Source organism: Melospiza melodia, chromosome 4 (genome assembly GCF_035770615.1).
Source record: "Melospiza melodia melodia isolate bMelMel2 chromosome 4, bMelMel2.pri, whole genome shotgun sequence".
Lineage (NCBI taxonomy): Eukaryota > Metazoa > Chordata > Aves > Passeriformes > Passerellidae > Melospiza > Melospiza melodia.
Window position 1 is genome coordinate 69,668,076 of NC_086197.1, and position 13,025 is coordinate 69,681,100.

Sequence of the window (13,025 nt, forward strand, 5' to 3'; positions counted from 1 at the left end):
ACTCAGCTAAAACCATTTTTTAATTAAACAGGAAAAAGAAAGAGACAAATTTGTAGCTCATTTTATTTGTGTCTGAAAATCATGACAGTACTGCCAATGGTCTTTGTTGCTTTTGGGTGCATTACAAGCAGTAAACCCAGTTGATAAGAGCTGGAATTTCACATGTAGAGATTTTTTGTACTTAGTATGGGAGTGAAGCTATGGAGCCCTCCCTGCTAGATTTGGAAGGTTAAAATGTCACATGGTATGAAAAGGTAAAGTATACTGACAAAAGAAGGAACTGTAACGTCCACTAGGATTTCACTCAGTATTCAGGACTGCAGAAATGGCCCACACCTCCAAGTTCACAGTAAACAAAAGACATTACATGAATTAATTAGAAATGACAATGATTCTCAAATGAAGTTCACCTCAGTCCCAACTTCAAAGAAAAAAAATCCTGGTGGTAGTAAACTTTCTTAAAACAATGAAGTTGTAGCGCTCGTTGTTTGGCAGAACTAGGATCTCTTAAGACTGAAGTGAGTACAGTGGAAGTGCAAAGACATTCTTTTATCCATTCACAAATCTCTCCCTAAAGAACAACTCTTTGAAAACAGGAAGTCACTCTCTGCTTGATAACTCAAACTTCTGAAAATAAATGGTTTTGGAGGTTATTTAAAACAAACAAACAAACAACCCCCCAAACCCCCAAAGACAGAAGCCACAGCAAAATCCACATTTATATGTTGTTTGAAGCCCAGATATTGAAATATTGTGAACAAAATCAAGACTACAAAACAACTTTGCTTGTCTTTTAGTTCAAGACTCAGAAAGTAAAGTTTTCCACAAATATAAGCATCATTCCAGAGTTTACTTTATAAAATGGAAAATATAGATGAAGTTTTAGAAATCTTCAAGTTGTGCATAAGCTTTTGAAAGAAAAGCATAACATGCTTGAGATTCAGAAATATAAACCTAATTTAATAACTCTGGTACTCTAGTGCTATCTTAGAGAACAACTTACAACTGCATTTTGTTATATACCTAATCAACTTTTTATTTGTCTTTATTCTCCTCCCCACACGTAGGCAAAATAAAAGAAATATAGCCTAATGCTGTTGGGACAGCAGTATAAAACTGAACAAAAAGCTTTTTGTCTACACTTGGCCACATCATCAGATTACAATTTAAAAAGTGCTACATAGGTGTACATAGACTATTTTTGACCATTCACATGTAGTATAAAACTTTCTACTGCTGATATATCTAAACTGAAGTCTAGAACTAGTGCAGTATTGTGGACAAACTTCTTTCCAACTAAGCTCTTTTCAAAACTGGCAAAAATGAGAAAACTTGGGGAAAAAATTAATTATGTTTGATTCATCCAGTTTGTTGACACCATTTTAAAAGAAGAAAATTTCTCATCTTTACTGTTGACCTGTAAGAAAATGGTAATTTTACTTAAAACATTTAATCCCAATTTCAAACTCCTGCCACCTTTAATTTCTAGCATGACAGAATCAGTACGTCTTATGAAAGAACTGTAATATCTAATTCCACAATACTTTTTCAGAATTTAAGTCTCTTATGCAGGAGAGCAGAAGTAGCTTGAGCTTACACTTAATTCATTTGGACATCTGAAAACATCTTGCAATGTCTCAAATCGTCTTCTAAATTTCTTCTAAATTAGGCAACTAACATTCATTTCATTTCAGAATAATTTGAGAATGAAAAGGGCACTAGGATAAGGTAAGATATAAGAGAAATTTATATTGCAAGGAAAGAGTCCTAATATGAAGAGTGCAATTCCATTAAATAATACTTTTGTATTTCAGGACATAAATACTACTTTTTCCATAGAAGGCTCAGACTTTAAATACTGACATATATCAATTTCAGACTAGAGAGGAAATAAAGCAGTGTGCACTGTAAGCATAAGGTAACTTTACAAGCAGTTACACGTGTATTAACAGCAAATTTGCAAAAATGCTTGCATTAGTTCTCAAAATGTGTGTTATGCATGTTTTCATCCAAAGCTTTAGGAGAAGTGTTCAGTTTCTGTACAAGTAGTTCAAATGTGAATTTCTTAAGCATTGGTACTGGAATTGTCATGAAGATACATAAAAGTTTGCTCAAAAATGGCAGCAGACAGGATTGTTTTCTACAATTGGTAACTGCTTGCATACTTCCCATTCCCATGGGGAACTGGGTCCTCACTTCCTCAGTGGGAACAGCATTTCATACCACAATTATTTAGACATGAAGAGAATTCTAATGTGTTTTTCTTTACACTTCATAATTTCATTAGCAACATTTTGTCAAGCATCTTGCCTTTAACAACTGCGACACTGCTCCCTTGAAGCTTGCCTAAATTTTCAAGAATACTGGGGTTTAGGTGTTACCTGGGTTACAATGTGCTGGCTTTACACATCTGAAATTAGTTCTAAATACAGGGGATGGGGGCACATATTTCCCTTCTTTAGCACAACATTTAGATATTAAATCCTAGAGATTCTGAAAATTTGACTTCCTTAAGGGTTTGATCCAACTGAATACCTCTAATGCTGAAGAACAAAACCACCAAGAATGCTTCAGTACAGAGCTTTTCAGGACAAAGCCTGATCTTCCCTGTCAACAGTATTCTTTGGCTGGACACCAAGACCAGACCAAGGCCCCTTCTATGATGTTCTCAAAAGAATTTTCTCTTACTCCCACCCAATGCTATCTGTACAGCTGCCTGGAAAAGAAACACATTAAAAGGACCAATAAAAGGACAGCCAGGACATAAAAGTGTTACAAGCCTGAATAAGCAGAGGTTGGAAATGAAGGGAAGAAAAATTCTGATTAGCTCACCAAAGAAGGTAAGCACCTAGTGAAAAAAGAACTAGGGCATCTAGTGCTCCAGTCTCCTTACTCTGGGGACCAAGCAGGATGGGGATTATCACATCTTAAGATTTCTAAAGATTAATGAAAAAGAATTTCCCTGCACAGTAGAAGTATATTGCCTACATTAAACAACAGTGATGACTGATGAAACTAGCAGCAGGAAGGATCAGCTGGGCTTCTTAATTCACTTTGGGCAACATGAACTATCTCAAAGCTTACCAGTATTAGCTAACCCAATCTGATTGAATTTGCAGGAATGAATTAGAACAAGCTCTCTGATAATTCTGTGCCAGAGAAACAGGAGGTACCAAGGATTTGGGTGTGACATTAATACATTAATTTCCAGCTGCACGGCCAAGATCAGGAAATCATCTACAGTCCATGCATTTCACTCCTCAGTCCAACACTATTAACAGGGATTTCAAGTTGGCAAAATTCTACAGTCCATACTGCAAGAACACTCTTCTGCAGATTTCTTTAAAACCAAACAAATAAGGTTTTGTTCATGCAGGTATCATGCAGAAAAATCATTCTGTCTCCCAAGATGATTTTTTTTTTTGCTGGACTAAGAAAATTTAAACAATTAATTCTCCCTGGAAAGGAGGAAAATAACAGGCAACATATTTTCAAGTATCCAAAACAGCCACTGATGGTGTAACCTTTGAAGACAGGTATTTTTTTGTTAGACATTTCCTTTTGTTAGAGCTTGGCATATTTCAAGTCCAGAAATAAATGGAATTTCATTCAGTCAGAAATTAATTTACAGTAACACATGGGATACTATTAGAAGAAATATCTATGGCATGTATTTGTCAGAAAACAAAGACATAGGGGCTCCTCTTCATCCTAAGACGTATGAATCTGCACTGTGCAAGAGATTTAAAAATCAATATTTACTAGCACTACTAAAACACAAAACATTCAAGTAGTATAACTGTAATGCAAGCCCTTGCATGGCAATCCAAATTTATTGAACTACTGATGCTAAGTCATACAAAATTGCACCACTTTAATTAAGGCTTTTAGTTTACATTTGGCCACCTCCAAGCAGTTGTAACATTAGGTTGGTCAATTTAAATACTGTGGCTCCCTGTTGGATATACACACAATCTTTACACCCAAACGTTAATGCATACAAAGCAACAAGGCATTGTTAAATAAATCAGCAAAAGTTAATTACTGCAACTTAGGCCCTGTGACCAATTACACATGATTAAAATTACTTCCCACATTCACATCCACAGTACTCTTCCACCATTTAACATCTCAACCAAAACGTTACACATGTAAAACAATCACTAACAGGCAAAAGTACTAAACCTGTATATTTGGTATTGCAAATACACTTATGCATGAGCAAGCAAGGGAATTCACAGTGAGAATCTACAGCTGCAGAAGCCCAAAAATGATTTACAAAAAATTGTTAAATCATTAAAAAATTGTTTTAAAATATACACTTCTTGTTGTAGACCCCCACTGTACACACAACTATAAACATTGTTCCCTATGTAAACAAGGAAAAGGAAACATACAATAAAAGGTTGAAAAGTCTGGACATTTCCTTCCCAACAGATATTAAAGGCCATGTCTTTAGTCAGACGTTATACTGAAAGGACTCTTAAAGACTAGGTCACTGTCTCCACAGGTTTTTCCTAAAATTAAAAAACTATATAGCCGTTGTGTTAATCAAAGCGCTTTTGTACAATACGATGATGATGATGATCCTGTATTTCTTTAAAAAAGTTACAATAAGCTACAAATACCGATGAAGCAAAGTTATCTGGAGTAGTCTATATAGGAGCTCTTTGGACTTTCTTTTATTATGCTAAAATAGTGGTGCTTTTAGGATTTACATTATTGTACTCTCCAATAGAAAGTGGGGATTGTTGAAGTATACAGTACACAGTTTTCATACATGTACAACATTGGTGGATGAACAATGTCTCTTATCAGTAATACTGGATGTAGGCTCTGGTTTTACCAGTTGCATACACAGAATATTTAGAAGTAAAAATCTCTCATGACACTGGAAAGTGATAGAATGTGCAAACTGATGTAGCTTTCATCCATTTCTTAAAGGGTACCACCACAGGAAAGTCCATTTAAGATGTTGGTAGGTTTAATAAAGTTGGAATGCTGGCACTGTTGAATTGGGCAACAGTTCTTCAGACCTGTAACAACAAAACAAGGCATTAGCATTAGCAACAACTATTTGTCCTTGTTCTTTAGTTAAAACAGCTACAGCAGGAACTAGCAACGTTCTTGACAAACAGAAACCAACTTTAACACTTCTCTAATCATACACTTCCTACTGTACACATACAAATAACACACTATCTCAGTTGCTATCCTAACTGGATTAGGATACATAGAGGAATCCAAGCTGCACTGTGGAAGTAATATTTGCTTGATGGGACAAGTTTTGCTTACAGCATGACAGTTCCCATGGCTTTGAAAACAAACACTATTGAAAGATCAAAGCTCTTGAACCAAAAGTCCTGTTAAAGAAATGGAGCAACCATTTCTGCCACTCTCAGCTAATGCTTTTGGAACCATCTTAGTTTTACTTTTAACTGATCAAAGTTGTTCAAACTGAGGAGGTTTTAATATACCAAGAAAGAGTTACATATGGCACTACCTGATTATGAATAAAAAGCCTACGATTTCTGACAGTGAGCTGTCCTACTAGGATCCTTCAGTACATCCAATAGGTCACCTGGATGACAAAATAATGGATCACAGCACTGAAGTAACTGCACCACTCTACGCTCAGTAACACTGAAAGAAAGGGAGGTAATAGCCAACTTTGATGATGTCAGGTAAATCAAGACAGGCCTCTGCTCATACTAAGGCTTGGAGACAGAAAGAGGAAAATAATCTGCCCAGAAACCCCCCAAAAATTTTGCAGAAAAAAAATCCATGCCTCCTGACTAACTTGTGGAAAAGCTTGCTTAAAGAGCAGGCTGGAGCTCGCTTTATCCTTCAGCACCACTCTTTGTGCACATATTAAATCATGTAGAAATTTAGCCAACTGCAAACAAGTAAGAAATTGGTCTAGTAACCAATAGCTTCAGGTAAAATATTTGGAGTGTTACAATGATCGCTTAACCTTTCTGATCCAAATATACTAATTACCATTTGGCCTCCAAAATATCCACAGTCTCAAGAAAGGAAGCTAAATTCCTATGACATCACACAAGCATATGCAGGAGTTCAAAGCAGAAAGAGACACCAGCATGCAAACTACAATATTGTAGTTTGTGCATTCCAGATAACTGAGCTCTTGCAGTAGATTTCATCAGGCTTAAAAGAGAAAACCATGTTTCCAAAAGCTTTGAAATATCAGAGGAAACACTGTTAATTTGAGCTCTACCAAAACCTTAAAGCTTGAGAAAAAGCCCCCCCAGACTAGTGTGAACAGTGTGTCTTGCACATATTTGTAGTTCTGACTTTGAAATGTCAAAAGGAAGACCATTAAACATTTCTATGATAATGTAAATCAATAATTTTCAATCCTGTTCTGCATCAGCTACCAGGGCTGTTTAAGGTTTTTTAGTTGTTGCTTTGCTTGTTTTGAATAGCCATAATGCACAGAAAAATTTAAAATGTTTACCTGGCTCAGAGCTACAGTACAGCTATGCATTAAAGTAGCTGACATGATGACTTTTTGCGTGCTTTTCCAGGCACTGGAGTTTTTCTGTTAATTTGTCGCACAAGGTCATAAAAGATCTGAAAAGACAGAAATCAGATGATTATGGATATTAGGAAGCTTCTCTTAAAACTTCAAGCCTTGCATTTTCACACATAATGCACTCACATACTCAAGGACCCCTGAAAATATTTAGTCACCACAAAGCTATAAATTGTATACTTAGTTACTAACTGGTTGGTTTTTTTTTTCTTGCTTAAGATAATTGTCTGCCAAAGGTTCTACAGTTTCAATGAAGCAAACTGAAAAGGCATCTATAACCCACAGCTATTTAATCTCTGGGTCAAACTCATCTGAACTCACATGAAAAATGCCACAGTGATCAACTACTGTATAGTATTACTTTGCAGTTTAGCAGTAAGGTCAAGAAACAGGTCACAGCTTTCTTCTAACTCAAATCACTCTTAGGATATTCTTTTAAAGAAAATTCTAGTAAGTTTTAACTACACATTTTTCATGGTAACTCACATACACTACATATTCAGTAATAGTCTCTTGTATTTGAAGGAGATCATGCTTTTCCAGAAACTTAAAAAATACTGAAGTCTAAAGAACTAATTCCACCTGTCTAGACCTACAGCATGACGGAAGCATAAAATTTCCTAGAAAAGTAACTCATTTATGGGACTGTCACACTTTAAGTCTCCCAGAATTCTAGTAAGAACACGATTTTTTTGAAAGGCTAATTTAAAACAAATCAACATACAACGTTTCAACAGCATCTGTTTCATTCATAATTGGCATTGCTCTAATTACTTCTACATCTCATAAACTAAGGAAGCCCTCATGCTAAAGCCATCCTGGCACTTTCTTAAGCACTGGCTGCAAAGCAGCAAATGTTCTAACAAGGATTTGCTGGAAGTTCTAGTTTATTGAGTGTATGAATTTTATACAGCTATGGTGATTAATTCAAATTTTTTAAAAAGTCAGTGGCTTCCAGAAATTCCCACCTAATTAAACACACATTACTTATTTTAAAAATCAGCTGTGTTAAAACCACCATACTGTTTTGACTACTTGCAAGTCTGGTACAGAGGCCCTTTCAACTTCACTGATGCTGCCAACAATGTTTTCCAGATGACCTAATGAACTGTAGGATTTATCATAAAATTCAAGCTGTTCCAGAAATGTAAATACTAACACAGATTCGTTTTCTAAATTTTTTGTATCCCTTTCCTCATGCTGGCACCCCCCACTGGATAAAAAGGCATGCATTATGGCAAATCCCCAAAACTCATGCATTTGATTAATTGTCTAGCTCCTGTTAAATAAACAAGTAGATACATAGTAGAAAGGCTTTTGCATCCCTTTTACTTTAGAGTGAAGCTAATTTTAACAAAACATTCAATAGTTTTTCTATTTACCATCTCAAATACTATTAACACCAAGTAACTTAAATCAAGTAGTTTTAGTGACTTAACTCTCTTAAAAGTCTTTAAAAAAAGAAGTCTAGCAGTACAATCTCAATTGATAAGAGACTGTAGCAACTAAGGAATAGAACATGAGGGAAATATTTATCCTAAATTATTACAAAAATAATTTGAAAATTACACTAATTACACTAAAATCAATATAATTTGAAAAAATTCCATGTCAAAGCTAAATATATCCCTTAACATAAACATCTCGTAACAGTAAGGTACAGTTTTGTCCATTTGTAGTGAATATTATTTCATTATTTTTTTAGTTTTTTCCTTGACAAACAGTAAGCAGTTATCAGGACAGTGTCCCATTCTTCTACCCCGACACCTCTCCCCACCCCAGGTAAAATGCCTTACCTCGTTAACATTTATCTTTGATTTTGCAGAAGACTCTAAGAATGCACAGTTATTCCATTGCCTTGCTAGGTTCTGACCTTGCTCCTTTCCCACAACTCTTTCATCTTCCAAGTCACACTTATTGCCAACCAGAATCATAGGCACCTAAAAAGCAGTTCAAAGCCAGTAAAGAAACAACTACAATTTTATAGCAGCACAGTGTAAATGCACACCTAAAAGCCATCTGATTCCTTAGAGGATCCTGATTTTCAGAATAATCAAGCTCTGGTATAATGACTCTTACCAATGCCAAAATCCTGGAAACAGTGTCCTGTCCTGGGTAGCATGATGAAGGATGCTAAAGCCCTTTCACCATTCCCCTACTCTCAGCATATCACACAGTTCTTATGAGCAAGCTACAGCACACAGAGAAAAGGAACATGGTACCTTACCAGGATTCCCAATTACAGAAAATGCTGAATTGACCTTTGTAGCAAGAAAACATCATCATCTATTTTTCCCCCCTTTGTTTCTTTTACTAATTTAGGAACATAGCTAAAGTCCTCACAGATTCAAGTGTTGAAAGAAAAAGTTTACAATATTTTGACCATTTAATTTCCCCCCACTGAGAAAGCAAGTCATGCCTAAGCTTGGGCATAAGAAAAACTTTTTCTGTGAATTCTGATGGAAACTGAAGTTGCAACTTGAAGCTTACTGTCTTTCTCCTGATACTATGGAATGCCTTTCAGGACTGAGCAGTACCTTCTAAAAAAATACAATTCTAAGGAAATACCTCCAAAAATGCTATTAACCAGTGTAAATATAACACACGAAGTAAAAATATCATGATATTTACCTTGATTTTATTGTACAAAACTAATTTCATGGTAAAGAAGGCTGTAACTTGGTAGGTTGTGGATGGGAAACTTAAATATTAACCTTCTGAGATACATTTGTGGTAATGGGTAATAAATTGCTTCAAGAAGAAATCTGCTGAACATAGGCAAGACCTGCAAGTGTTTACGGTCAAGGAAGTGCAAAGTGGTTTGTATTAAAAAAGTCTTAATGCACTTCCCTGAAACTGAAATGGTTAATATATTCTGTGTCTGCTGACAGCAGAAGCCTATGCAGTAAGGAATGTTTCAAAGTTATCAAAGTTTGCATAAACACAGTTTAAATGATATGATCATGCTTATAAACTGTTTATTGCTTATTTTTTTCCTCAAGAAGGTAGTTTTTCTGCCTGAAGGCTGAAAGCTAAAAGGTGTTTCTGTTAAAAACACACTCTTACTCCTGTTTTCACATTTGAAATACTTCTTTTTCTTTATTAGGGGACCAAGCATTAACTTCCTCCAACTGCTGTAAGGTTCTTTTAATAATTGATAAAATATAATGTTTTAACCTCACTTTATATCTTTAATAATGCTAAGAGATGCATAATAGAAATTGTGTGGGAATAGCTTGACCGAACTTAATTGCGAGCAGACAGACAAAATATAAAAGCTACATAACATGCAAGTTTTAAGGTTACAACTTAAAATTTTACGCTTTTAAAATATCATAAACAGGAGGGATATTGAGCAGAAAACTTCACTCATAGTAATTAAGGCAACAATAGTTGTTTTAGAAATGTTTGCTGCAGTCTAATGAATAAAGTTATACCCAGCTTCAATTAAGTTATTTTAAATAAAGACTAAACAATTGTCCATATAACACGTGACAAGTTACATTTCTCCAGTCGCATTCCTGTACTATGCATCTACTGGTTCATACATCTTAAAACTTGGAGACCACCTGACCACAGTGTGTACACTGCAACACACTAAGGAAAACTTTAAATATGAAAAATTTTTAGAGATCTTACATCATCAGTGTCTTTGACTCGAAGAATCTGTTCTCTTAGATCCTGTAAATCATTAAATGTAGATTGAGCTGTGATGGAATATACTAATGCAAAACCTTGTCCGTTTTTCATGTATAGATCTCTCATCGCTGTAAACTGTTCCTGTAATTACAAAAAAGACAGAGATGTTGCATTCAATTTGCATTTTACTTGCAAAAACTGCTATAAACTTTAGGTCTAGTTTATAAAAACTACAGTAATTTCACTGGAGAGAAGTACAGTAGAAGGTACACTGTAATCTGTAGATTACAGAAGCTAAACTGCTCCTGAACCTCTCCTAACACACCAACATTTTCTCCATATCCTGATAGTTCCTTAAAATGGATCATAAAGTGAATGCATCCCTTTTCACGTCCAATTTTGTAGTCTAGGAAATTTCCCATTAAATTCTACATTAATTTTCAAGGAGATGGACTAGAGGATGGAGACACTCAATAGACTTGTCACATTTCCATGACTTCAGGGCCACCTATGATATTGCATATAAAGACTTGCTGGTGCACTCTTACCAGCACAACTGTAGAATGGCACGTGCCTCTTTCGCATTGGTGACTGGCTATGTGGTGCCTGATCAATCACTCCCTGTCCCTTGCTGTATGCCAGATGAAAAGTGCCATTTATTGCTAGAAAACATCCACTCCTTCTTACTGTATATTTACAGAGTATTAATCTAATAGAGAATTTAAATAAGTTATTATTGTACCAGATTACTGCCACACTTCTGAGAACACACGTTAAACTCCAAGAATCTTGAGCTTAAACTCACTGGAATCAATAAAGGAAATTACTGGTTTCAGTAATATTGGAACTAGTCAGAGCAAAACCTGACCAGTATGCAAAGGGTCAGCATAACCCCTGTGCTTTGAGCTCCTATAAGCTGACAGAAGCAATACTATTTTTATCCCAATGTCACAGTACATCTCACACACAAAAGAAAAAGGACATCAGAAGAAAGCACGTATTCTCTACAGCAACAGAAATCAAATCGAAGTGGCCAGTGGGTCCTAATTTTTTTCTGGGCAACAAACTTAAAACAAGAGCAAAATCTCTTTTAAAATGCTCTATTTCTTTCCCCTGTTACAGAATATGAGCTCATGGGAAGCTTGCAAATAATTTTGTGCTGCGAGACTCAAGTTTACTTTAGAACACACTGTATTATCAGTATTTAGGAAAGTTGTTCTTTACATACCGTTCCTGCAGTATCTAAGATTTCAAGCATACACTGTTGTGCATCTACTTCAACTTGCTGTCAAGAGAGAAAGATATGGTTATAATTTCTCCCCTTGCAACTCTCCCCTCCAAAGACATCAGAAATTGTGTGATTTTTTTATAAGTAAATTCATAATGCATAAAGCAACATAATGGCTTAAGAAGATTGTTTGGATATACACTTTGAAAACAGCAGGAAGAAGCCTTTCAAAGAGCCCTAGTGACATTTTCAAATGCAGTGTCAGCAGCCAACTACCACTTTGCAAAGTGATTAGGGATTTTTGATTATTTAAAAGGAGGCTGCTAAATTTGTAATGATGGTTATCAGCAACTAGCACATCTAATTTCCACTTGTTTCAGGGATCATCACAGATTGAAAGAAAAGTACAAGTGAAAGCCAGAAAACTAGACTGGCATACTAAGGCTCATTTAATAGTAATTTACATCTACAAGAGAGTAAGTAGTACACAGCAAACAATTAAACAGTCACCACTAAAAGTGGTGTCCCCAAAACAAGCCTTTAGGAACACTAATTAGAAAAGTGACCCAGTTTGGAAAAGTTTGCAAAGAATGGAAGGTTTAAGAAGACAGAAGAATTTCTGTATTCATGCCAGAGTTCCTCTATCTACTGGACATAATCTCAAAGAAATGGCCCTGAGGGCAGCAAAGGACATGGAAGTGCCCCCAAGCTGTTTCAAGCAGACTAACCACATTTTAATTTTTTTTTTCTTTCAAGCTATTGGTAAACTTCTCTTGTTTCCATTTGCATGTAAAGTTCCTAATTAACAGATTACATCTTCTCCTTTTATGCTCTAGTCACTAGTTTAATCTGCAGCTGTTCTTCTATAACTAGATTTGAGCTGGGGATGGGGAAGAGGAGTATTTCCCCTTTTCTCACACCTCTCCCCTGTCCACTATGGATTGTGATTCCTTAAAAAAATCACTATTTTAACAGGTATTGCTGCTGAAATTATTCAGCTAATTAAGTAACATTTATTAACTTTATGAAGAAATATTTGGGAAGTAAACCAAGGCATAAAGTTTCAAGACTTCAAGCTCAATTATTTAGATGAACAAGTCACATCTCTCAACTTTAAATATTACAAAATTACATTTAACATAAGTGACATAGAATTTCAACTGCCAAAATAATACATTTTGAAGGCAAGAGGCAAGTCAGAATTGTAATCAACAGTGAGAAGGTGAAAATGACTACATAAAATGTTGTCCAGGCTTTAACAAGACTTCAACAATCTGGCTGATTTGAAAAGAAGAATACTCAGAGTTATTACTAGTTATTTCAGGAACAAACCTGAAAGGAATAGTATAAATCTTTAATAGCAGCAAAACCAAAAAGAAATGTAGTTAGCAAATGGCAAAATTTGTTAAGATGTCATTACTTTTTTAGGCTCCATGGAAACAGTCTTTGGAAAAATTCACCCAGCAAACATCATGATTCTACTATGACCTAAAGAATGTAAATATATAACAAAGGAAACACTTTACTTTAGATCAGCCTGTGAATGTTTTTTGGAGTAATTTACTGGGCCTGACCCATCAAAGTCCTGCACTAAACACTAAG

The 13,025-nt window shown here is 35.4% G+C and overlaps 1 protein-coding gene across 1 annotated transcript in view; it reads right to left on the reverse strand.

Annotated features, from left to right (window-relative positions):
- Positions 1 to 45: 45 nt before the first annotated feature.
- Positions 46 to 13,025, reverse strand: part of RAP1B (RAP1B, member of RAS oncogene family) — a 34,643-nt gene continuing 21,663 nt past the window's right edge. Inside the window, exons 4-8 of the mRNA XM_063155094.1 lie at positions 11,424 to 11,480; positions 10,196 to 10,336; positions 8,353 to 8,496; positions 6,479 to 6,594; positions 46 to 5,036 (exon numbers count right to left, since the gene is read on the reverse strand). Coding sequence (XP_063011164.1) covers positions 6,508 to 6,594; positions 8,353 to 8,496; positions 10,196 to 10,336; positions 11,424 to 11,480 — 429 coding nt within the window. The 3' untranslated portion in view covers positions 46 to 5,036; positions 6,479 to 6,507. The remainder of the gene's footprint in view (positions 5,037 to 6,478; positions 6,595 to 8,352; positions 8,497 to 10,195; positions 10,337 to 11,423; positions 11,481 to 13,025) is intronic.